The 26,832-nt window shown below is 45.8% G+C and overlaps 1 protein-coding gene across 2 annotated transcripts in view; it reads right to left on the bottom strand.

The window, feature by feature from the left end:
• Positions 1-3,467: 3,467 nt before the first annotated feature.
• Positions 3,468-26,832, bottom strand: part of HMG20A (high mobility group 20A) — a 46,777-nt gene continuing 23,412 nt past the window's right edge. The window contains exons 1-9 of one of the 2 annotated variants that reach the window (XM_055002530.1): positions 25,938-25,957; positions 24,357-24,451; positions 23,627-23,774; positions 22,380-22,592; positions 18,059-18,191; positions 16,589-16,620; positions 9,285-9,360; positions 7,504-7,719; positions 3,468-6,421 (exon numbers count right to left, since the gene is read on the bottom strand). In XM_055002530.1, coding sequence (XP_054858505.1) covers positions 6,285-6,421; positions 7,504-7,719; positions 9,285-9,360; positions 16,589-16,620; positions 18,059-18,191; positions 22,380-22,592; positions 23,627-23,774; positions 24,357-24,445 — 1,044 coding nt within the window. In that variant the 5' untranslated portion in view covers positions 24,446-24,451; positions 25,938-25,957 and the 3' untranslated portion in view covers positions 3,468-6,284. Of the gene's footprint in view, positions 6,422-7,503; positions 7,720-9,284; positions 9,361-16,588; positions 16,621-18,058; positions 18,192-22,379; positions 22,593-23,626; positions 23,775-24,356; positions 24,452-25,937; positions 25,958-26,832 lie in introns of those variants that run through there. The other variant, XM_055002529.1, reaches the window with a different exon arrangement.

Genomic DNA, 26,832 nt, shown 5'->3' with positions numbered 1-26,832 from the left:
GCAAAATGTGTGTGTCCCTTCTTTAGGAAAACGGGCCTGCTTGACTTTCTTGCAAGCAAGATAGGAGAAAAAGGAACATTTGCTTGCTGCTATTTGGTTTACACTACCTGCATGGTGAGATGCAGGTGACTGTTCTTGTTTGGAAAAACAGGAGGGCCTAACATGAACACGCAGGCTCTGTTTTGCATTATCAGAGTCCAAGGGTCTCATAGAGTACGTGGGCAACAGGAATGCAGGCCCCACTGAGCTCCCCAGTTAAGGCCACAAGCGCTGCAGGATGAATCCTTTGCATTTCTGGTTAAATCAGATCTCAGGTAGCACAGCTGGGAGACACACCTGCCTGAGATTCTGCGGCATTCATCAGACCAAACAAGCAATCTTCATTCGTGGCACTGCGGGAGAGGGTGCAACGGTACCCACCAATGTACTTTCTGGCACTCATTTGCTTCCTAAATCTTGGGGTCAGAATCCCAAGGGTTCTGAAAGGAAGAATAACAAAAAGGGAGGTTTGGGACAGCAGACTAGTGAAATGCTGAGCTCATCCCTGGCGTGCGCGTTACACCACACCCTTGACTAGATCAGACACAAAGTTTCACTAGACTTGGAAAACTCTCCCGGAGTCCAGAGAGGCAGCCAACCTTCCCCTTTACTTTGGGATCTGAAACCCAACGCAATCTTATTTTGCAAAGCAAAGAGTTGGTGCCGGCTTTCCTCCACCCCTTCAGCATAGGAGGTGCTGCAAAAGAGCAAGAGGTAGCAGCATCTTTGCACCTACAAGGAGTGCCCAGTCGAAAACAGACGCTGCTGTTGTAGGAGGGGGGCTCGACATCTCCCAGTGTTTTGCGATTGGCCCGGCCCCAACGGCAGCCATTCTGTGGCACAGCCGACTATCCTTGCCCAAAACTGTAGAAGAATCCACAGGCTGAACAAGACTGGAAGACCACTGGGCTAAACCTTATGGGGCTATTTGCCTCAGTGGTCTGACTCAATACAACAGTTGTGTGCATTTCTCATCTTCAGCTCCCTACTGACGTCGTAAGCACTTCCATGAGGCTAAGTGGCATTCTATGGACCTCATTTCGTTTTTAGTTTTATCAGAGCTCTTTTAAAGTACGCTGCAAGAGGAACACATGAGCACCTTTCTGGAATGTCTTTATTTCTGTCTGTTCCATATTGCCAGGGTGAAGGAAATGCATTCCCCACCTACCTCCTACCACTTAAAGAGAGATTTGAATTTTATTATGCTGCATTCAATAGACTTAGTAACAAACTACAGAAAAGAATAATGGTTTGGCTGGTCACACATTCGATGCTGGAGGAAGAGAAGCTGGCCTTCTCTCTCAATCAGCACTCAACTTTATGAGAAGTAGCAAACTTCCATAGACTTTTTTAACGGATGGAAGCCTTGGGAGTTCTCGATGGCTGGCAGAGCACAAGATGCATGCGATGAAGGTGCAAAGTAGGGCCCCCCCCCCCAATAAATGAAGGAATCTGTAGACTCAACAGCAGATGTGTGCCCTGAAAGTCTGCAGCAGAGAAGTTCTGGATCACTTCCTGGGAGTCCTAACAGATTTTCAAGCACTGAATTGTTTTGAACACTATGCAAAATGCTTAAAGGCGAGAAGAAGAACACGTCCCCAGAGTCTTGTCACCTACCCTCTCAGTTCATTTCCATAAAGTCTCTCATTCCTCACTCTTATCCCTTTAAGAAAAACATCCACAGGCTAAGAGACTGCAGATGAAACAGGGGTGAAAAATAAGGTTTACAGCTATGTAACTGTCAGAATGACAAAAGGCTTTGTTAAGACATCTTGGGGCTTTTAAAAGCACACTGGAAAAGCTTGCAAAGAAAGAAATTTGTCAATGCATCATAGATGTTTACATTCATCAACAGCCAATATAGTTCTTGTACGAGTGACAGTTTATACAAGACTCCGTTTATGAAAAGGTACCAGGGTAAGGTTGCCTGGTATTCATTGCGTGTGTCAATAAACCCCGGCAGAGGGACCACAGTTCAGTAGTAGAGGACATGTTCTACATTCAGAAGGTCCTTGGTTTGAATCCTAGTATCTATTTGGTACAGCAAGACTTGGAAAGGGGAAGCAGCTGGTTGGGCTTGGTACACCATCAGTCTGACTCAGAAAGCAGCAAATTCACACAAGGTCAAAACACTCTTGCAAGCAACGCGGCTCCAGGGCTCCCTGCTCAGTTCAAGGAACTGAGGCTCGGCCAACCTCAGGGGAAAAGTAAAGAAGAACACAGAATTATGGAGGCTGTTTAACACATTATTATTCAAATGCAAACCTGGGTTTGTCGTTGGTGTGCCCAAAACAGCTTTATTGCGGCATCTCCCTACAAGAGTTGTGGGGTTGAAAGCATGTTACTGGTTGCACTCGGGAAATGTTCACACACAGGCTCTGGCAGGCATTTAGGAAGACACAGGTAATAGCTCATTGGATTTCCAGAGCTTGATTCCCTGTTTTTGCATATACATAAATTAACCATCCAGTTAAGTATATTTTCTGCAACTTTTTTTCTTTTTTAGTGCTGCCTCAGAAAGCCAACTTCTACAAGAAGAGCATTTTGGCACACCAAATACTGGGGTCATAAATGCCAACTTGGAAGTGATCCCAGCACACAGACCTGAGCCGGTGAGAGAGAGGAGGAATGCCTCAAGGGCGTATTCTAGCCTTTGCACCTGCCTTCCATGAAAGCCAAGCAGGAAAAGAAACCGCGCTCCCTTTCTCCCTGCGCCCTCAACAGCTCGCCCTCGAAGCACAGCCCCGCCTTCCAAGCTTGGCTCATGCCAGTTCTCATCCCTAGATTCTATTTTCTGTGCTGGTGCGGATCCTTAAAACACATGGAACAATAAAAAGAGTTGCTTTGACCATACACAGAGGGCCACTCCCTCTTTGTTAGGACTAAGAGTCTCTCTACTTCTTCCACGAGACTTCTTACAAGAGGACACTCAAGTGTAGGGAGATGCAATGTTAGCCAGGAAGCGTAGTTTTAAAAGACAGAGCCGGCAGAGATCGCTCCTTGGAGGGTTTGTTTATTTCATCGTTGCCTCCTCGATCGGGGAGACGAAGATGAAATAAATAAACCCTCCGAGGAGCCATCTCTGCCGGTTCTAGAGAGGTGAAACTATGCTTCCAGCTAACATTGCATCTCTCTTCATTTTAGCATCCTCGTGTAAGAGGTCTCGTGTAGAGAGACTCTGAGATAGAGGACTTCCTTGACAGACCACGAAAGTTCCAAGCAGGTGTGTACTCTGGTGTACCCAGAAAGCAAAATGAGTGGGAATGGCTGCACTGGACTGGTTAGAAAGGAAGATGCTTTCCCCTTTGCCTGCCCATGCCCAGCAAAACTGCCCGGCTCAGTTTTTACAGTAACACACTTGAGAGAGAGCTTAGGTACAAAACTGGATGGAAAAGATTTATTAAGAGTCACAACATGCTACCGAACCATCCTTTAAAATGGAAAACATTTATTAAAATGCAATGCAAATTGGTACAAGCCATTAAGACTGAACGAGCTCAAAGTGATCATCCTGGAGCTCCGTGGATGGAGAAGATCATTAAGTACAATTTTTGTCATTTTACAAAACACAGAGAGGCAAAATGGGCAGTGGTACAACTCCCATTACCAAAAGAGACAACGAGGAAAGGTCTCAGCTCCCAGACAGGCATGTAAAGTAAGTCCAGTTTGAGCGGCCGCAGTGGAAGCTGCACTTCTGTAGGCCCCCAATTCTGAAACAGCATTTAAAGAATCTGCTTTGGTTTTCACTCTTGCAGTGTTTTAAGATTAGCTAATGGTGGGGGAAATCCTGCCCTGCTCAGCCTGAGAAACAAAAACATTTGCAAAAACACCTTCACTGAATGCTTGAAAAAGTACACATATCTGAGCACATTTTACAAACCACCTTCAAACCTTTCCCAAGCCACCAAATTCTTATTTTGAAAGGGGAGGGGGAAAGCTCCTTAAAACTACAATTCCCAAGCTTCCTCGATCATTATTTCTTGCAGGAGCCAGTGAGAATGATAGTTTTCTAAATTAAGCTGAAACCCCAACAGTTCTACAATTCCCGTCAACCCTGGCAGGAAATGGTGGCCACTGAGAATTGTAAGGGCAAGAAGATTAGAAACCTTACCCTGTGTAACTTCCCTGCTACCGTTTACTATCAGGTAAACGCTGTTTATGGTGGATGGACAAAGATACAAGCTCCACTTTGAGAAGGTCTAGATCTAACAGGGGTGAGACTTTGGGGGGGGTGGGGGTTGCAATGCAAAGCCCCCTTCATCAACATTCTTCAGCATGGCTAACATTAATCTAATAATTGGAATGACCGTGTGGTATGATGTATCTTCGAAGCTAAGGAACTGCAGGAATGTAACCATGCTCCTTCCCGTGTTAATGGTGGGCGAGGAAACAATAATACAGTGACTTTAAGTGATCCACAAAACCCTTTTTAACAACATCACCCCTTCCCCAAGTTAAAAGTTACTGCATTTTCAAAAAGCCTGGCAAAGAGAATGGATAATGGTTCAGTGGAGATGCTGGAGTCTAGCAGCCGTCCCTCAATCCAAACCACTGGTAACACGCTAGATCAGCAGTACCTCCCATTATTAGCTAGTAATCTGATTTCTCCCTAGCATGTCTGGGCTGCCTACCCAGATGTTAAGAAGCACAGCAACACTGGCGGGCCCATCCAACAAGACGCAAAGCAAAACAAAAAAAACCCCACCCAGATTCCAGTGCGTGTGACCTTGACTCACAAACTGCTTCTGTAGCTGCCTGGAGCGCTTCTCTTTATCAGCTGTGCTGGCCTCTAAGAGTTCGTGTCCTTGGCCCTTCCCGCCCTCTCCTGCTGGAAGAGAATTTGCCAAGCAAATGTCGAGGGTAATTTATTACGCCAGAAGTATTGGGAACCATCAGCTCTCTTTGAGTGTTCGTATTTGGATAATGAAGCCAGGCTGGAATCAACATTTTGAATTGCCTCATCTGCAGGGCTGTTTTGGGAGAGTGAGAGCAAGTCTTTTTTAACCCAAACTAGCAGGGAGAGAGTGGGAAGGAGGCTGGGAAGAGAGGGGGGGGGGGATTTATTTTGTTGCAAAGTGGTTTAAGTTTAAATCCAGTTTTCCCCAGAAGCAGACACATTTACATTCTGAAGCCACAGCCAACGCTAGTAACTCCCGTGGGGTTTCTTGTAGCAGCAACAGTCGACAGGTACAGCTAACCGCCTTGGCATCTGAAGCTTCAGGCAGGCTTCTGCAGACAAGAGTGGTTAGATGGGAAACATCTGGCTCCTATGCCCTTCCAGCACTTGCCTGAGCAACATCTGGCTCAGGTGTCCTTGCCCGTTATCAGTCCCCCCCCCCCCGCCCCCCGCCCCGGTTCTTGCCCCAGGCAAATTCCCAGAGTTTCTCTCTTACAACATATAGGAGGGCTAAGAGAAAATACTCGATTAAAATGAGCAAGTGGATGAGCTGTCAGGAAAAAATCTCAGCCCTGCACCCACAAGCTGTTCCCCTTCATCAAACAGCCACACGTCACACCGCTACTTTATTCTGCTGGGGGACCGGTTGACTTAGAACTGTAGCCGGTTCCATCTGGCTGCTCTCAGGAAGGGCAACTGCCTTTTAGCTTCAGCTAAGCCACGATGGGGGAAGCAGGCAATTAATTGCACCACACAATTATCACAAAAGGTCGGGCCCAGAAAGGTGGAGGACTCCCAGCTTCCTGTGGCACAAATGGACTGAACGTACTGAATTAAAATACCATTTGATTTTATAAAGGCAATTCCAAACACAGGACGCAGCATCAGGGACTCAGCGTTGTGCATTTAGAACAAACAACGCATACTGGAGCGTTCAAGGGGCGAGGAAAGGGGCGGGGGGAGTAGAGCCTCTCAGTTCTGCTTGAAATCTAGGAGCTGATGAGCACTACAGTAAGGAATGTAGGAAGACTGGTTTTGTTCTTCCTTTTATTTATCAACTGTGTTACTAAAAGTGTCCTTGTGGAGGGAAATACAGCTGTGAAAATTACACATCGTTGAAATATCAGAAACACTTCATATGTACAGCGAGCATGTGGTTTCTGCTGTGGAATTTACATACTCGGTCCTATTCCACCAAAATACAGACTATTGACACCAGAATCCACCCTCAGGATCTGAAATTGGACTAAGAAAGCCAAACCGATCATTTCAGATGTCAGCAATATTTCATCTCAGCCCTAGCAAGAACGACTTCAGAGGTCCTGGTACAGGAGAGCTCACCACATCGCTAGCGTTCGAGGCGGTTTACAACCTCCCGGACTGTGGCTATGAGGGTCTCATTCTCCTGTGGGTTTGCCAGAATAATACTGTGCAGTCTATTCATATAGGAATCAATAGTGTCCATTGAGGGGGTCTCACCACTTCCTGCAAGATACACAGCATAAAAGGAAACAGAGGACAGCACATTGAGTTAAACTGCAGCGACAGCAGCTGGTATTGCTTGGGACTGAGAGAGTCAATGACTGAAACGAAAAGATAAGCAGCCGCATCCTCAGAACATTCCTGTCAACGGAAGCTGCTTAAAATGTCTGTTCACACAGCTACAGAGCTTGGCACCAATGCAATAACATGGACCACCATAAACAGACTTAGGAGCCGACCAAAGGCAAAGCTGTAGTAAGCAGATCAACCCATTGCAGATTGGTGGGGGACGCTGCAGCTTTTGCATGTGATTGAAACTGCATCCCCCCTAGGCAGCTCCTTGCCCCATTACGGCATACTCAGGTCTACCTGAAGGGCCCTGTGTAAGGAAGGAAACCTTCATATGGGAATAGGTCTGTTCCACACTGCAATTCTTACTGTTATCTTTATTACCGATATCATCAGGCTTTTACTGTATTGTTTTATCCCTTCATAATTCGGCATTGCTCACACAATACCTTTGCCTGAGTCAATTTTTGCTGTTCTCATTGTTCCTTGCATGGTCTTCGAACTTTGTATTCCTACTCCTACTGCATTGTTCGCTGGATGTCTTCTGCAGTATGATTACATTTTTTTTTCCTTTTTCTACTTTGTAATCTGCCTTGAGTCTCAGTGAGAAAGGCGGGCTATAAATAAACTAAATAAAAATCTGCAGCAAACCAAAGCTGGTCATGCCCAAAGCCACAACCTAAGCTAGATCCTGGGGACTGTCCTGAACAGATAATAAGCCGTGTGTTGTGGTTTAGAGGCAATGACAAACCACGGTTTCCTGTGAAAGTGGAAGTGCTTAATTGTTGAGTTGGGCGCAAGGGAAGGGAGCCCAAGAATCCTAATAAGCATCTGGACCAACCCTTTCTCAGCACCGGGACCCAACGTTTAGCAAAAGAAACTCCCAGATCAGAGCTTCAGCAAGCTCTGATTTTGTTGAAGAAAATCTCAGGCTGTCAACTCAGCAGCACACTCAACACCCAGATGCTAGGGCCTAGAAACAGGAAAAGAAGTACCCTACCAGAAGGCCTTTTTACCTGGCAAGGGGATTCCAGCAAAGCTACTGGTGAGGGCCTGCCGCAAGGTCTCCAGATGCTGCTGCAGCACTGTGTTGCGGCTGCGCTCCTGTATCACGTCCACCTCTAGCTTCTCCACTGCTGTGCGCATGCTTTCCACGTGCTTCTGCAGGGCAGCATTTCTTTCCTCAAACTCCATGTTAGACTTGCGCAGCTGACGAAGTTCTGCTTCCCGTGCTGTTGAACACCCCACAGAGAGGATAGAGAACAAAGAAACCTTATAAGAGAACAGCAGCTGGATACAAAGGATATTTCTTTGCTAGGGAATGGCCCTGAGGAAACTGTGCCCATTTCGGGTTAGTTATACAGTGACAACACAAAAGAAACTGATGACAACCTTCCTCTGCTGAAAAAAATATTTCAACAGCTATAACAAGGGCAGCTTGTCTCCGGAAAGCCCCTCTTTTTATTCAGATATGATAGCAATCCATGATTTGCCGCTACAGCATACTTGGGCTTGTACATAACACCCACCATCCACCCACCTTCTTCTTGTGCATGGTCAGGAATCAGAAATAAACCTCTGTCTGACCTAATGTCTAAAGTAGTAAGTAGCTCTGGTGTGCCTTTGCTCTGAAAATCAGGGTTCCAAAACAGAGTTTATTCCCAGTTTGGATTGCTGGTTCATAGGGAAGATATAAACCGCAATCTCTGGTTTGCAATGAAATCTCTAATTAGTTGACCACATCCGGGGGCGAGGTGGGGGAGAAGGGAGCAGATTTTTTCAGTTAGGAGCAAGCTGCAGTTTGCCATCGTGTCTGAACCAAGCCACTATTTATTACCAAATTGGGGGAGGTCCATCCTCCCAACACAGCCAGAGAAATAAAATAAAAAGAACAGCAACCATACAAGAGATTAAATATTGCACAATCCAAGCTCCCCTGGAACAACAACAAAAGACCCAGAATGGGCTTGATGGTGAAGTAATCAACCAAAGCAGCTGTGCAAAAGAACATATGCTGGAACACGGAGGAGACCTTTTGACGAAGAGCCCAGATACGCTAATTGCACTGTGCCATCTCTTGCTTTTACGACCGCTGCCCAGAAGTCCATTATCATTTGTGTGATGACTGAAATGCCTCCCCATTCTGAACACCCACTCTACCAGGGGCCAGTTAAGCAGACACTCCTTCGGCAGCCTGATCCAACCCCTGACTGTTACTGCTGAGGCACCGGTGGCTGCTTGTGCTGCATCAGCTACAGTGGCATCCTGACCTGGGCACAGGTGGGACTTGCAGCCATGCTGCTAGGACACAGCACAAAGGGGTAACTCCCCCCTTTCAAAAGTCTCTTGCGCAGGAGGCAAAGATCCTGGGCGCTAGGGCAAGAGGGCCCGATCCCCCCTCCTGCTCCACTGCTGGAGGCCAGAGTGGTTTCACCACGACAGCACACTCTCCAGCTTCAATGTGTGTCAGCTTCCAGAAACAGGTTGTTCAATTTTGGCAGCTGAACAGAAGCTAATGTGGCGCTCCTTCAAGGGCACCGGCAGGTACAGGTACAGGCACACCACACCCACTCAAAGGCTTGAATCTTAAAAGTCTGAAGCCAGGATCTCTCAGGAATTGTTTCCCAGTTCCTCGTCCAACACTCTAACTACTAAAAAGGCAAGGAATGCTTTCAGTAAATAGGGAAAGGCAAGGAAGGCTTTCAATAAACAAAACTGTAATTTCAATGGAAGTGCTCTCCCTCCCTCCCCGATTGTTGGCAGAGCTAGGAAACGGCATTGTTCGTGTTCTGCTTACCTTTACTGTGATTCAGGAACTCCTCTGTGAAGATTGGAATATCAAATACAGACCTTTCCTTGGTATCAGTTTCCTTCTGCACACAGACAATGGACAATGTTATATCTTGAGCTTTCTCAGCATGAAACAGGCAGACTCAGAACAGCAAGGAGAACAGAGAGTCGAGATTTCAAAAAGCACCTTTCCATAAATGAACTCAGAAGGAATTATCAAGGTGGGCTAAGGAATGCGAAGGTTCTTAATCCTAGGAAAGAGATACTGCCTTGTGTTGCTATAGTTTTAACCATTACGGAGCCTTCTCCTAATGGAACTTGCTATACAGAGCTCAAGAGACAGACACACACACATACACACACACACACACACACAAACACACCATATATCTCTATATAGAAAGCCTTCCCATGAGAAACATAAAGATGAGAACCAGTCATGGGGCTCTGAAGCAGCTAAAATCAAACGGGGAGATTCCAGCAGGATCTCATAGCTCCTCGGCTGTGTCTATGAGGGGCTCGGGGAGCAACACTAAGGCTCCAATACTATTACCTGGCAGTAAGTCCCACTGAACCAAGTAGAGCTTGCTTCTGAGCAAACGTGCATAGGACTGCACTGTTCAAGAGCAGGAGGAACCTTTAGGGGATGCACCTCCGCCAAGGGCAGCAAGCGTTAGTTCTGAATGGCAAAGAGCAACTCATACAAGCGATACAGAATTTAAATGGATGGGTCCTCCTCACCTCTTTCCCGCCTCACACCTCGTCCTTTCTTTTTTCATTCTGCAGATGTCACTTAAGGGACAAGGGGAGCGGCGAGTTTGATTTCAACAGCGTAACGCAGATGCCCAGCAGAAAGGCCAGATGAGCATTTGCACCTAAGCGCCGGCTGATGCACGGCAAAGCTAAAAGGGTATCTAATAAACCTGACCTCTGAAGTGCTGCCCGGTGGCTCGTGCCAAGGCACAGCTTTAATGAGGCTTTATTGTCCCACCTGTGCCCAGTCCAGAAGTACAGGGCACACAAGCCAGGAAGACGAGAGAGGCGGTGCCGTTGGCCAGAGGTCGCTCTTCCAAGGACAGCTCTGTGCTGCCTGAGGATTACAACCTCTAAGTCAATTCATCGTTGGCACGTCAAGAGGAAACCGGGGCACTGCAGCACAAAGCTACGCAGCTCTTCGGAAGCAAATCCTGCTACAGTCAGCTTACCATCTGCACGCACAGCACTCACAACTTTAGTACGAGTCTAAAATTGCAGCGTGTTTGAACCCAATATTTTTAACACAAAGGCGGCGGGGGGGATAGGGACAAGAACATTAGCAGCTACCAAGGTAAAGATCTTTCGTGGGGAAACCGGGCTGATGGGAGATTTACTATCTATTAAATGCTGGCGATGAGACTTGGCATAGTGCAAGACATTGGACACAGAAATATTCTTATTTCCGCTTGAAATAAAAGGCCTGTCCCTCCAACAGGCAAAGATTTCTTTGGTGTTTTGTGACATAAGCACAAGGAACTTTTCGATTTGGAGCGCTTTCCTAATTTTAAGAGACCCCCCTCCCACATTTTCACTTTCTGCAGAGTTAAACTGGCTGTACTCTTGCAGGCAGCTAAGCAGCAGAATGCAGCCCGAGAGTGCGCCTCAACATCTACAACATCGCAAGGAATCTTGCATGCTTCTCAGATGATGTCTTAGAGCCATCTCGGCTGGCAAAATATCCAGAGCTCAGTACAGCTTAGCTGCACCAAACTTTTCTCCCTGCATGTGTAACGTACACATGGACAATTCTCCCTTCAGAAAGCAACGATGTAACACTGCAAGGGAGAAGAAAACGGGATTGTGCTTGCTTGTAACTGATGTTCCTCAGCTCTTCCTGTGACACCAACCCCAAATAACTGTACTGCTTCCTTGGGACGCAGCCCCAGTTTATAATCGCATAGGAGAGTTGTAAGGGACTGGCTGGATAGAGAAGCAGCAGCCGGATGGAGCCCGTGAGATTTTCTGCCCTGTTGCTAACCTGTGGCGCTAACAATCATCATTAGCATCCTGGCATGGCCAGGCCCCAAGCTGTTTCATGCACAGCGCCGCTTAATAATTGCTTTGGCTTTCTCCTGGCTACATTTTGTGAAGGGAGAAACAGTGCCAGGCGATTTTTTCAGATGTTCAAGGAGGGTGGGGGGAGAGTTAAGTATCTGAATGTCTCCATATAACGCTGAAAACTCTGACATTTTAGCACATTTTAATCTTGTCCTTCCTCCAAGGAGCTCAGTGTGGTGTACATTGTTCTGGGCTCCAACATTTTATCCTCCCAGCAACCCTGTAAGGCAGGTTAGGCTAAAATAAAGTGACTGGCCCAAGGACAACCAGAGAGCTTCCATGATTGCAGAGTAGGGACTTGAATGCAGATGTTCTAGATCCGAGTCTGAAACGTCTAACCACTACATTCGTTTTTTGTCCCTGGGATTTGTACAGAGCATTTAAGAGTTCTACGAGTGCTAAAACGGAGTAGATAGGGGCTTGCCCTTTAGTGGGTCAGGGCCAAGTTTGGCTAGATGCTGACGGCAAACGTTAAGGTAGTATGGGCTAAAATTACGTGCCAGCATGGAGTAGTAGACTAGGATCTGAAACACCAAATCAAATCCCCACTTTGCCATGAACTTTGCTGGGTGGCCTTGGGCCAATCACACACTCTCAGCCTAACCTATCTCACAGGAGTGTTGTAATGCTAAAAAGGGGAAAGGCGACCCATGTATGCTGCCTCAAGGTCCCTGGAAGAATGGAGGGATTAAAATGTTCTAGATAGAGTGAAAGTTTTACAGTTTTTGCTATCAATCCTTCCAAGAGACTGCACTGAGGACAATAGACAGGCAGAGGTGAATGCCAGTGTACTCACTCCAACATTAAGTAAGATCCGTATTTTCTAGTATAAATGCATTCACGTACCATAAGTGGAGGTGGCAAGGGAATATTTTTAATTTTTAATTCTAAATACAGTCAATAAAACATTTCGATTAAGCATAATCTGCAATTTACAAGCCCGGCTGAACTCAGAGCACTTTCACAACATGTATCTTTATCAAATTTGAGTGATCACTTCCATGGTGAGACAAGTGACAAAAAAAAAAAGGTACCGGTCTTCATCAGAGCAAAAAATAGAAAACAAAAACAGGGACAGATTACCAGAAAGGGAGCATTACACTTACAGAGATGCATTTGGAGAGGCTGAAAGCTGCCCAAACCCTTTGCCCAAAATGCAAGGCCCCCGAGGTCCCTGATTTGCAGGTAAACTTGAGACCCCATTTGACAGCGATGGTATTCCCCACCCCTCTGGACTCGTGGGAGACAAAGGACAACAGGAATCAGTTCATGAAAAGGAGCAGAGTAGCTATCTGACTGTTCACTGTAAAAAAAGAAGGGAAGGTCCGAAATCAGGGAAACATGGAGTGGGTATATGGAGTGGGTATATGGAAAACATGGAGTGGCCTGGGAGACAATGGGGGGCACAGTCATTCTACAGCTGTCTCCCCCAAGAGGAACTGTCGAATGATTGAGAGCAAAGGTGAAGGCGTATACAAGAGTATGTGTGCGAGACTACAGTGTGAGGGTGGTAGAACCTTAAAAGACGAGGAGGATTTAAAAAAAAAAAACCCTAATCTTCCAAGCAGTTTTGCAGGTTCTCTCCAGGGAAGTCTGGCAGAAAAGACTAATTAAGTCTTGAGGGAAACCGCGGAATCAGACACTGCTTGAGCGAATTCTTTCAGACAGTTTTCAAAGTCCAAAGCCACACGGAAGAATCCTGAAACTCACAGTACGTATCTGTTGCTGTGAAGGACACGCTTTCTTCTTTGCCGAGTTGCAGCAATTATTAACCAGACAGTAACGTGACAGCAGCATAGCTAGGCACGGAAGATGCTTCGGGTCTCTTGCCCATTTGGGTTGCTAAGCGCGCACCACAAAAAATATACAAGGCAGAGATGGAATGCCTGTCTGCTTTTTTTTCTCTGCCAGCAGCCATTTGTATTTGAACACCTGAGGCTTTAAATGAAGTGTCAAACATGATTTGGGGCCAAGCAAGAAAGCTAAGTGGTTAAGAGCCTACCAGGGAATTCGGGCAGTTAAGGTTCGGTGCTTCAGATCGGCATCTGTCTCGTAAAGGGGGCTAGGCCGAGATGAACCGAGTGCCATTTGGCAGATGGCCAAGAGAGACAACAGCTCCACAGACCTTCAGACAGCCCTTTGTGCGGCTGCCTGAGCAAACTCTCAGACAGCTGCCTTATCTTCTAATAAAGAGAAGGTGAATCTCCTGAAGAGGTATAAAGGCAGTTGGAAATACACAGACCTGGTGAGTCACACAAACAAGAAGTGGGGAGGGTGGTGGTGGAATAAAACCTTAAATCTGGAGGAAGCAGCAGAGATGTGAGAATGTCAAAAATGTTTCCTGTATCACTCCCACCTCCTGTCACATTCAGAAGTTTCTACCAGAAAGAAGGTGTGCTTAAAGGAAAAGGTACAATAAATTTACAAGGCAACAACCCACTGATTGCAGGTAAGGACAAGATTCGGGGTCAGTACAGGTGGCTGCCAAGGGCATCAGAATTCAAGGCACGCCTGCCTATACCGGAAAACCACACAAGGAACACCATTCCTTCCCCCTAAACTTGGGCAGCCATATCCCACCTTCCCACAATTTCCATTCCGATTCAACTCCCCCACCTTGCAGGGGCAAAAGCTTTAAACTGAGATGACCCTAAAGGTGGTGAGTGGCTCATGTATACACTTTATTCTGCAGTCAATATGCTGAGAGGTGTGGAGGCAGAAAAAATTTGCCTAGGGCACAGACATAATTTGAGTTGGAAAGCTGATGATAAACCTTGGGAAATAAACTGCAAAACAACTCCTTCAGGCCAGAGGCTGGAAGGAGGAGGCAGCGTGGGCATTACGAGTGCCGTCTTGGGGGTAGAGATTCTCCAAGCACATTCTTCCCACCCCACCCCCACAGCATTTAAGCAATTAAGTAAAATTGCTCATTCTCTAAAAGGCAGAGAAATTCTCCTGAACGGAACAGTGGTAATGAAAACCATCAGCGCTCTTCCATTATGGAGTACATTACCCCACCATGCAAAGGATCCTCTCGAGGGCTCCGATGTACTTAATCCACTCCCGAGGCTCACTTGTGGGACTAAAATCATACGGATTTGATTACCACTTCATTGCAAAGGGCTAATTTGTTCAGGCTTAGTGTCGTTTTTGTCGTTTATCATAAATTAGAAGAGAAACACAAAACTGATGGCTTCTATCACTGTCCTTAAAACGAGACAAAGGGACATTTGCACCGAGGGGGTCAGTCTGGAAAATAACGTAGGCGGCTTTTAGAACAGGGCCTAATTTTAGCGCTCCAGAAATAACTGCAAACCTGATGAGATCAGTGGAGAGATAACAAAAGGAGAATGGGGAGCAAGGTTTCTTTCACGAAATTCATCTTGGCGTTTTTTTTTTTACACCAGGTTTCGTACAATTCCCAGACAGGTGATCAGATTTTAATGTGGCTTACTGATTTTTCAAAGCCTCTCGCAGTGTACGTGATAGATGCCGGCAGCCCAAGCAATCCACGCGCCTCCTTGGGGTAATAATACTTAAGAAGCAACAGGAGCTGTTGTTTCGATTCTAATGAACTGATGTTGCATGAAAAAGCCACACCTTTTTGTGACTATATTCTCTGTGTGGGTGTGTAATAAAGCAGCTGCAATCTGTTCAGAGCTTTGCTCTGGCCGGTGCAATAGAATAATTTGGCTTTCGGAGATTCCACAGAAGAACGTACTTGGACAGAAAACATCCTAGTCTTATGAGGAAATGTGACATTCGAATGCCAGCGACAGAGGTTTAGAGGAGGACAGCAGGAGCAGGAATGGCAACAGGCACTTAACAACCTTCCAAAGAGATAAGCTGTTTTTGCAGGGGGAAGGGGGGGAATTGGAACGAAAGAGAATAGAAACCCAATCCGTCTTGACCAGTAATTTAAGAGAGTTATTTACCCAGGCTTTGCCTTCCTAGTTTTCAAAAAGTGTAGCTGCATTCAGAGGTCATGAACAGATCACAATTTGCCCCTATTGTAAACAAGCCGGAAAGCCTTTGGCTCGCAAATTCCCTCTGTCTCTCGTTGCTTGCCATGGCCAAAGACTTCCTGGATTCTTGCCCACAAACTAAACCATGGTTTAAAGTCCCAGTCTGCGGGCAAGACATAATCCCTAATTTATGAAAGTGCTCCAAATACGTACGTTGCAACAACAAATTGTGGTTAGACTGAATACATCCTCAACCGCAGTCTTTAGTGTCATCCCTGAGCACAAGGGGAGAAGGGGGGAGGGGAAGGGCATGGCCCATTCAGGCCACAAAGACGTTAGAGTTTATTCTTTTATTTACTTGATTTATATGCTGCCTTTCTCCCTACTTGCGACCCAAAGAGGCTTATATTGTTTCTCCTCTCCTCCATTTTATTCGCACAACCCTGTGAGCTAATTTAAGCTGAGTGTGTGCAACTGGCCTGAGGTTACCCAGAGAGTTTCCATAGAGTATAGATTTGAACCCAGGTCTCTCAGATCTTAGTCCGACACCCTAACCAATAAAATGGCACTTGCTGATGAGATATTGTTCCTGGACAGAAAGAGGGCTAAATTCAGAAGCATTTCAGGGCAAGAAGACTAAAAATCCTGTATGGTACCTTTGTATTTTCCTTTTGGTTACTAGACACTAACCCTGCAATTCACACCTCTTGTTCATCATACCCTCTTTTAAGGGTACACACTTGGTTCCATGGAAAGTTAAGATATTGGCACAACACCCAAACAGACCTGATGAAATGCTTGATCCTAACCGCTGCAGATGTCCACTGGTTCATATGACAAGACCCTTGCACAGGCTTGATAACATTCTGTTTAATAATAATATTCAATTTATATACCGTCCTTCATGACAACAGAATGCCTACTCGGAGCAGTTTACAAAGTGTGTTATTATTATCCTCACAACAAAACACCCTGTGAGGTGGGTGGGGCTGAGAGACCCAAGGTCACCCAGCTGGCTTGAAGTGGAGGACAGGGGAATCAAACCCAGTTCTCCAGATTAGAGTCTCGTTGCTCTTAACCCCTACACCAAACTGACTCTACAACAAACTGATTATAATTGTTTTGTCTTGAGGACACAATATTTTTAAGTTCTGTGTTCTTATCTGGGGAAAACCATCACCTCTGTATCTCCTCAAACTTTTATTTTTTTAAAAATCAACTTCTAATGTATCAGGAAGAATAAATAACTTACCTCATGCTCATGGGAGGTCTGTCGTGCTCCTTCTGGAAAAAACGGAAGAGGAGCAAATTATGTTATTGGGGAGGGGGAGTCTGCTGAGTAGCCCAGAGACACATTCCATGACACTTTCCCCCTGTAGCTCCTCTACAGGAAGATGGCAATTGAGTGTTATTTTTTTAGCTAGCAAAACACCTACTGTTATGACTGGCTGAGGTAGGGTGGGGGATAGAGAGAGGCCCTCTTTTGTTGAAGGATTCCCAGAAGCGGTCCCCACAAAAGTTTATGGCTGGGGCAGCAACAGCCTTCTTTGTTCACTTCCTTCCAGTAGTTCTGCTGCAGGACTTCTGAAGACAGGACCACTTCTTGTTCTCCCATCTCTCCACCAAAGTGCCCCATTCTGGAGAAGGGGCCATCCCATGGCAGAAGTCAGGCTTTGCTCCTGGCTCTCAACAGCGTGCCCAAATGCAATGCTTTGTGGTTTCCCCCACATTAAAATGAACAGCAGCCATCTACTTCTACAGGAGAAGGTAAGCAGGTGTACACAGAGACACGCCGAGCAGTGGCTAAGCCTGTTCTCTGTCCCTGGTGATCGGGGGTTTGCTCCTCCTCAACAGTCTAGCCAATTTCCTTTGACCCAGGGAACTTAACAGGCACCCCTGAGAACTGTATCTGCGTCAACTGCATAACTCCACCCTTCATCAGTATAGCACCACCCTCTGTTCCATTTCTCTCTAGGCTGTGACAAAGAGACAGAGTCCAGGAATCAGATCATAACTATACTAGCAAAGTAGACATCCTCATGATGTTGTGCGTGTGTGTAGGGGAAGGCTTGTATTCTGAAATCAGCCATAAAGGGTGTGGGGTATCTCCGTGTACAAAGATATATTACAGCCTTCTTTGGGATCTGTAACAGGGAGTTACAGGAGTGACGGACAAGTTTTCCTCGCACCAAAACAGGGTGCTGACGTGCAGAACTTTTCTTGAGCCCCATAAATTAATTATTATTTTCTCCTATAAAAGGTTTAGCAGGAGACACTGCTGAAACCTAAACCTGCTCCCTACACATGGCAATCCCAAGTCACTGAGAAATCAGTTTTATTTATTAGATTTTTAGTCCGCCCTCCCCGCCAGTTTGCATTTTCACAGCGCAGCCTCCTTGCCTACACAAGCCCCAACCTTGATCCTGCTTCTTGTTTATTCTAGTTAGCCGAGGAATGTTAAGAGCGGAATGAAACACAGGCGACAGGCTCACAGATAAGAATCAAGAGAAACAGATAATGCACGGATGACACTTTGGACAAAGAAATAAGCAACCAGCAGTCCAGTTATACTGCAAAGACATCCTGCCAAAAGCGAACGAGGAATATGTGAAACGGAATGACGCTTGCAGGCTGTGAGCCCTTGATCAGAGACCTCGGAACCCAAGTGTTCTAACAGCATGTTGTGACACTTGCACCGGGCTGCTTTGCTGGGGTTTAATACCTTGTCGATGTGATTTGCCTTTCTGCCTGTCCTGGGCTTTTCTGCTGAAGACTTTGTACGCCTCCGTTTTGTGGTACTGCTCCAGCTCCCTCATGTAACGCTCTTTATCTCTATCTGCTTCATCGAGGTAGCGCTGCAACGAGAGAGGAGATTTGTTGCAGTTGTTTCTTAAATACCCAAGAATATACAGTAAGCATACCAAGCAGGCAAATTTGCTGCCATGGTCACTGGGAAAGAAGGCAGGAAGAACGTCTGAAAACTGAAGGGGACTGACTACCACCTTGTCATGATTTCAGCTTGTTTTGTTCTTAAACCTGCCTTGGATCTTTAATCCAGCTCCTTACATTACCCTAAACTTTTACCTGAGTAGGGCTCTGGTCACAACCAACTCTCCTTTTATTTCCACATACACACACACCTTCCCTTTGGGGTATGACCCCTACTCCTAACACCACTTATGGCTTTTTGCCCTGTTTGCGTGACCTCCCTGACTCCCTCAAAAGGTTTTTGCTGCCACCTTCGCCTTAGACCTCCTCTGTTTAACTGATATTATAGGAAGGCTTTGTTACAGATGGCAGTACGACAGAACAGTCAGCACATGGCTGTGAGGTCAAAGAAGGCATTTTTTGTATTGTCGAAGGCTTTCACGGCCGGAGAACAATGGTTGTTGTGGGTTTTCCGGGCTGTATTGCCGTGGTCTTGGCATTGTAGTTCCTGACGTTTCGCCAGCAGCTGTGGCTGGCATCTTCAGAGGTGTAGCACCGAAAGACAGAGATCTTTTGGTGCTACACTGAGTGACACTGAGAGATCTCTGTCTTTTGGTGCTACACCTCTGAAGATGCCAGCCACAGCTGCTGGCGAAACGTCAGGAACTACAATGCCAAGACCACGGCAATACAGCCCGGAAAACCCACAACAGCCAAGGCATTTTTTCTTCCTCAAACAGAAGTAGAATTTATAAGTGTGATGGTTGCAGAGTTCTGATAAGCGTATTGGTTTCAGAATACCTTGGTAGTTTCAAAACAGTTGTATCTTCTTAAAGGTATATTCACAGACCTAATCACAAAGACTATTTTTTCACACAGATCTGCACTAATGAAATAAACACTCTCTCATCCACAGAGAGACAGATTCACTCAGGCCTTTACACAAATATTGCCCGACTGAACTGAACTTTCCCTCTGTTACCACTTGGGCTGTATTCATCCACACAGTAGAAGACTCAGACTTTCACACAGGCTCACTGAACTAGATGGAATAACTTGAGAGACAGACTGACTGAAAATCTTTCTTTCCAGATTAGGCCAAAACCTGCAGTTCACTCCACTCCCTCAGATATAGCTACTATCCCATCACAGCAAACTTCCATAGCCTCCCTCTTTCTCACCTAAGAGGCCTGCACTCAAGCCCCAGTACCCAATATTAAAAAAACCCATATTAGCACACACCAACTTATTTATAATAATAATAATAATATTTGATTTATATATCGCCCTTTAGGATGACTTAACACCCACTCAGAGAAGTTTACAAAGTATGTTATTATTATCCCCACAACAAAACACCCTGTGAGGTGCGTGGGGCTGAGAGAGCTCTGAGAGAGCTGTGACTGACCCAAGGTCACCCAGCTGGCTTCAAGCGGAGGAGTGGGGAATCAAACCCGGCTCTCCAGATTAGAGTCCCATGCTCTTAACCACTACACCAAACTGGCTTTTACATGCTAACACATTACACATCTCCGCCCTTGTGTCCTGCTTTATGATCAGTTAAGGGAGCCCTCTTGATTGTAGATGCAGAGGAGTTAGCCGTGTTAGTCTGTGGTAGCAAAATCAAAAAGAGTCCTGTAGCACCTTTACACAAATATTATCTCTGAGTTAAATTCAAGGATACAAAATAGCCATCTCAATAGCTGTTCCTTACCTGTGGACCTCCCATCCCTTAGATATGAGTATGAGACTAATTATTTTCTGAAAGAATAAAGCCATCCTTTCCGTACTTGACATTTGCTGGCCAGGATTAAGGCAGCATTGACCAATTCATGGCTATGCTACTTACATTTTAACGGGCACCCGGTTTTATTATAGATTTTACTGTGCAGCTACCCAGCCTAGAATCCCTGTGACACGCAAGGTGATCACCAAGAGAGATTTCACAAACTTGCACATCGTTCTACACCGTGCACGTACACAAATCGCATCCCTGCGGATGATGAATCGATCCCAGAATTCTTACTTTCATACAATGATACATTTGAACCTAGTTCTAAAGGAATCAGATCAACGTCGCCCGGAGCATTCTGTCACATTAGCTTAATGAAGGGAGCTTGGCTACAGAGGACTTCAAAGGGGGTTGTCAACGGGCAGGGAACTCAAGGAGGAGACACAGGCAAGCATGAAGATCATGGAGCCCTTTCGCATAAAAAGCTCCCCTTCCTCCCCGCCGTCATGTTCTTCTTTAATTGGCTCCAGGCCCTCTTTCCTTATATCCCCATGTAGAAACTGACGGTTGGTAGTACAAATGCAGGCCAATGGGATTTACTTCAGAAGGCGAAGCAGAAGAAAAAAACCCATCAACTCTCCTCTGTTTTGATTCATACGCTTGGGCACACTGGTAGCAATTGGAAACATTTTTATCCTGTGATCTCGGTTAAAAATTCTTAAGGTGGTGGCTTTCATCAATTAAAACAAATTATTTTTACTGTACTGATTATTGTTATTGTTCTGATAATGAAGCTCAAGACAATGCATCCACCTGGATTGAATCGAGACCTAGGCTTCCTGTTTCATTACCAATGCTGATTTCTCCACACCCACCACCCTTCTGCATACCCCACCCTATCCAATCACACCTGCTATTGTCCTTCACTTGTTTTTGTCATTTACCTGCTACCGTCATTCAGCATCGTAATCACTCCACTCTCCAAAATATAAGGTCAGATAGACTCACATTCTAGCTGCATCTGAAGAAGTGAAAACTCATATCCTACCACAACTCTCATGAAAACTCATATCCTACCACAAATGTGGTTAGTCTTACAGATGCTACTGGACTCTTGCTCTTTTCTACTGCAACAAATTACTGGTTTGGGCCTCTGTCAGGATGGGGCAAAATTCTAATCTGGGGCAGCCAGACTTCTCACCAACCCCGGCATGCAACGATCCACTTACAAAGAAGGAGAAAATATGGCTAGGTGTGCATTGGGCCACAGGTAAGTATATATTTGTGATCCTCTCTTCCCTTTGCATCTGACAAAGAGATCTGTGGTTCTTGAAAGCTTATGCCTCAATAAAGTTGGTTAGTCTTAAAGGTGCTACTGGACTTTTTACTATTTTGCAACTACAGACTAACATGGCTACCTCCTCTGGATCTCTTCCCTTTTACTCGCTCAAGGTCACTCTGCCTGTTCTTGGCAAGCAGAATACAGGCAGATTCTACACTACTTTTACCTTGGCAGTAAATCTCCACATTATTGCATATGGGAGGAGATTCTCTGAGGCAAAACTTACCCTTTGTCGCAGTTTTGGGGCTGGGAAGGCAAGGTGGTGGCAGCCTGGCCTCTTTGCCTCCTTCCAGTGGCTCAGCTGCAGGACCTCTACCAAAAGGACCACTAGCTGTGCTCCTGTTTCCTCTTGTCACCTTGCCTTCCTCTACCTCCTTCGCCCTTGGGAATTCCACTTTGAGCCAGGGGCCATCTGTGCCACTCTCCCAGACTTATGGGGGAGGTGTCTCTGCTCACAGAAGCCTTCTAAACAGGAGGTGATGTCAGTTCTAACATGAGCTGGTAACCCCTGACAGCGAGAGATGGGATGAAACAAGAAGGCTAAACGTAGAGATCCCTGGCTCACAAACTGGGAATTTTTAAAAATACTGATTCATGAAGCAAGCCTCCTTGCCTCGACCCTAGGATCAAATTCACTTTACATTGTTAGCAGCCCTTCTACATGGGAATATCCTTCCAGGGTTCTATTTGCATCCTGTTCTTTCAGACGGATCTGCCTACCTTTTCTGAGATGCCAGTTAAACGGCCACATCCGGAGAATGGAGTATTAGCCACCCGGCTTGCCACTCCCCCATATGCATTATGGGCACTCAAAGGCTTGCCCTGCCCTATTATGACTCTCTTTCTCTCCTCAAAACCCACAATGCTAAATAGACTCAACCCATCCTAAATGAGCCCATGACCATCTCTGGCATTACCCAAGTAATGGGTTTTTCTACTAGTGTTAAGATCAGGATGCATGAAATTCTTCCTGGCTAAGCAACACTCTGTGTAAGAAACCACTATCAAATTCTATAATACAGAACGGTAATTTAGTGGTACCCGTTTCTCCTCAGGAGGCAGTTTACTCCATTCATTGCCCAGCATCCTGGTGATTTCAGGAAAAGGAACTTCAGGCCTCTTTGCTCGAAGTTGCTCCCTCCGCTCGTTCATGAACCGCACATAACCCGTTAAGGGAGATTTAGGAGCATTGCTGTCCCTTAAGGGTTTCTTCCTCTTTCGCCCTTTGGACCATCCTCCTCTTTTATTTCTTTGCTAGGAGACAGAAGAAAATTCAGCTGCTTTAAATCTTAAAGGGCATCTTGAATACTGTTGGTGTTAAATGCCAGCATCACACTGGTGTTTCTCTTGAACAGGAACATTTATTTATTTACTTCATTTATACTCCGCGCTTCTCCCCAGCTGGGACCAAAAGCAGCTTGCATCCTCCTCCTCCTCTCCTCCATTTTATCCTCCCAGCAACCCTGTACAGTAGGCTAGGCTGAGAGTGTGCAACTGTCTCAAGGTCACCCAGCAAACTTCCATGGCACTGCAGGGATTTGAACCTGGGTCTCCCAGGTCATAGCCCAACACCCAAACCACTACACCACACTCTCTCTCCCAAATCAGAATCTGCTGGGAACACTACTAGACATAACCAAATGCAAGTTTGGGGTTGGAGAAGAAATAGCACAGGCAAGTACATGGTAGCTTGGTAGAGACTAGATAGGATGGAGGAAGAGAATTCCCATTTTAAAAAGTCCACATTGGTGAAAGGAGCTTCCAGGGGTAATTTGTCAAAACATTGTTTTCAAAACCAGTCTTCAGCTGCCACGATCTTTAGAGCTACGGCTGAGAATTTAACTAAGGACAATGCCATTGTTACAGAAATAGGAAGCCAAGATCACCCGTGTAAAAGGCTTTGAAAACTTTAGACCATGAGGCCCCTCAATATCCTGAAACCTGAAATGCTAAAGTGTTTATTGTAAGAAACTAAGCTATGAGGACACTGGAGCTAGTGACTTTCCATTCACTTTATATCTTAGCTTCAACGAGAGCTTGGCCAAACGCCCTTGTGGAAGGGGAAGCAATTACGAGGCAGTTGTGCAGTGCCCTGCCACGGGATGATCTTTAGAGATCCGCAATCTATAATCCACTTATCCCTGCCTCCCACAGTGCCAGGCACCGTCATCAAGCCTGGAACAATGCTAATCAACCTCAGCAGCCAACGTGCCATTACAAGGCATGAATGGGTACCTAAATTCAGGTGACAACCACGTTTGAGGCTGCTTCCTGGTGTTTCTGCTCACCTCCTCCTCAGGTCTCGACTCGCTATTTTCAGCTTTGTTAGATGACTCACTGCGAGGCAACGGAGCTTGCAGCACCTCCTCTGCAAAATCGGGGTGGTTGGCCGACTGGGACCCGCTGCCGCTGCAAGACCCTTCTGAGTGATTGAGCCTGGAAAGATCACGTGATCGATTGAGATGGCCTTGCCGCTAACAAGACAAGAGACTGCCCACTGTGATGCCTTTGAGATATTCTGTGACGCTGCAAATATTAACATTGCTGTAAACAGACATTCCCCAGAACTGACTATCAGAGCACAGTATGTTGTACCTGCCAGAATGATTTCTGTGAGAATACTGCAGTTATAGTTGGAATTTAGATGAAAAGGCTCATCTAGACAGTCCCGAAACATTTTATGGGTGCTCCTTTATACCCAGACCTTTTCAAATGCAGAAAGATCTCTCACACAAATCAACTGCTCCTAAAGCAGACTTAACACCCACAAATCTGTTTTCTATGTTAAGAATTAGCACCGTACCTAAAAGAGGTTCTCTACAAGAACGCTAATGGAAATCTCAGATACTTTCAAAAAATGGAGAAGATGAAGGTCAAGAAGTCAGTGAAGGCAGAATACGGTTTTAGAAGTGAGTGTTTGAAAACCAGGGTAAAAAGAACCACTCACAGAGATTTGCTTCAGAGAGCACATAGAGGGCTAAGTCTGCATGACCCAAGAATGGAAGGACAGTTGCTTACCCAGCTGAAACAATATCGTTGCTCTCCTTCGAGCCCTCGTCGTCTGGAAACTGTGACGGGGGAGAAGAACTTGCCATTGGGTTCTCCATTATCCTCTGAAGAAACAAATTTAACATTAGCATTACTCGGGCTCATCCAGTTGTGCTCCGAGTCTGGTAAGCAGACCCACATTGCAATCCCAAATGCTTCCTCGTCACTAAGGCCCGTCAGCTCCAACCGAATCTGCTTCCAACAACACAAGCCCAGTCTTCAGGCTGTGCAACTCTCAATTCACTTCAGCCAGGGCTGGGCAAAGTCCCACCGAAATGAACATGTACCACATGCTCAGTATACACCACCACCGCGAGCTGCCTGTGTGCAGACAGTAGGCTACCGGTCATTAACACTGCAGAGCGCACTTCCATGAGGGCTATTTTATTTGAATTGGCAATAAAGACGGCCACCCACAAACCACCAAGGCAGGTAACTTTAACAGATGAAAGAAACTAAACAAATCTTTCGCGCTCGATCTTTTTTCTATTGCTGCCCCACAATAAGCAGAGAGCCCCGGACGCAGGAGCTGTAGCCAAGGATGAACGACGGCGGCTTCACAGCTGGTCTTGGTCCACTTGACTGTGTATTGGCAATTTCTCCACAGTTTTCAAGAGTGATTACAGAGTTGGCTGAGTAGCCCTTAAGTAGCAAACACAGAAGCTTTTTGCTTTTAAACGCAAGGCCCACATCACAAAGTGCTATAACAATATGTTCATAAGGCTTATGACACACCAACGCACATTATTGCACTATATTTGAGCATCTGAGGCAGCCCAGTTAGATCTCATGCACCTACTCTTGAAACGAGAGAGAGAGAATGGTAAAAGAGATCATAGCATGGTGCATTTCTAATTTAAAATACGTTTCTGGTTAAAAGGTAATTTATCTTTGCCCTTCATCAATCTCACTCTGTACAGAAATAACTCCAGGAATATAAAACTTAGATTTCACTTACATCTAACGTAATATTTATTTATATAGCTGCGCTTTTTATCTTCCCATAAATTTAAAGCAGGGGTCCCCAACACGGTGCTCGCGAGCACCATGGTGCCCACTGACACCTTTCCTGACACCTGCCAAGTGTTTTTTTTTTAAATGGGGCCAGGTGGGTCTTCTGCCCAGCAGGGTTTTGATTGGCCTCAGGAGACTTGATTGGCTCTGCACATTTTTAAAAAGTTGCTTTGGCAACAGCTGCCATCACAGCACAAAGATCTCCTCTGTATGGCTGAAGGTAAGCCGTGAATATGACACTCCCTGGCATTTTGTGGTTGGCTCCAGCTCCTGCAGCAGCCCCTTCGCATTTGCACCCAGCACCCTGTCTCTCTTAATTCCAAAGGTGCTTGCAGGCTCAAAAAGGTTGGGAGCCCCAGTTTAAAGAAAATATGCTGGCATACAAGTGGCTCTCAAACTGAAAAGGACAGCGAGCGAGAAAGAACCATAATCAAATCACAGCAATTTCACACCAATTAGCACCCTTGTTAAGAAAGCGTGACAACTCAGTGGCAGTTACAACCTGTGCAAAAGAATCCGAGGATGGCATTGCCTTACCAAAAAGCCGATTCTGCTCTACTCACGTCAGGCATAACCGACTGGCAGCAGTTCCTTCACACACCCTACGGAGGGGAAAGGGGGAGCCTCTCAAGAGCACGCTCTGATGTATGTGCCCTTCATCTAAGCTTTGAAGATTTATTTATATACCACCAGAAAATGTACTTTGTTGCTCTTAACCTGCTAGAATCTCACTATATATTACACGTATATATATATTACAGATTGAGATAGTTTAGGCTATAGCAGATGATAAATGCATCTCTTTGGGCATACGACCGTGTTATTCTTTTAAATAAGCATTCAGTTAATGGCCAGCCCAGCAGATCAATTGAAGGTCTAGGTGAAACAGATGCTCTACATCAATCTTGCCGCCTCCGGGGAAAGATGTTATACCATCCAATCTTCCATTTACATTTTGAGGAAGTGTGATGTAAGGGGCGTCAATTCTACTATCAAAGGACATCATTTGCCAAAGGATGTAAGGAAGCAGCTACCCCCCCACCCGTTCCTCCAGAAGAGGTAACGGAAACATTTATAAACTGGATGTAGGCTTTATTCAGACTTCTGAAAGCAAGAGCTATGGGACTTACTAGCAGGGCTGCCATGTTCTTTTGCCAACCTCGCACCTTTGGCTTTTAACACAAAACCAACTCATAGAAGTGTTTCAGAAGGGCCACACGACTGCAGCTTGCAATTCTGTTCCTCGGTGCACCTCGCAACCCCTCCCTCTCTTTTTTTTAAGGGAAGAAAATCTTGGCTTCTTTTAATCTGGAAACTAAAGCTTCAACTTCGTTTTTGATTTTGCATGGGAAACAGCTGGACATCAGCTTTAATGCCGTGCTAACCAGACCATAAACACAGGAAGCTCAAAGGACACCAACTACTTGCTTAT

The sequence above is a fragment of the Eublepharis macularius genome, chromosome 18 (genome assembly GCF_028583425.1).
Source record: "Eublepharis macularius isolate TG4126 chromosome 18, MPM_Emac_v1.0, whole genome shotgun sequence".
Classification (NCBI taxonomy): domain Eukaryota; kingdom Metazoa; phylum Chordata; class Lepidosauria; order Squamata; family Eublepharidae; genus Eublepharis; species Eublepharis macularius.
Note: the sequence above shows the minus strand (reverse complement) of the source record. Positions and strands in the feature narration are given on the sequence as shown.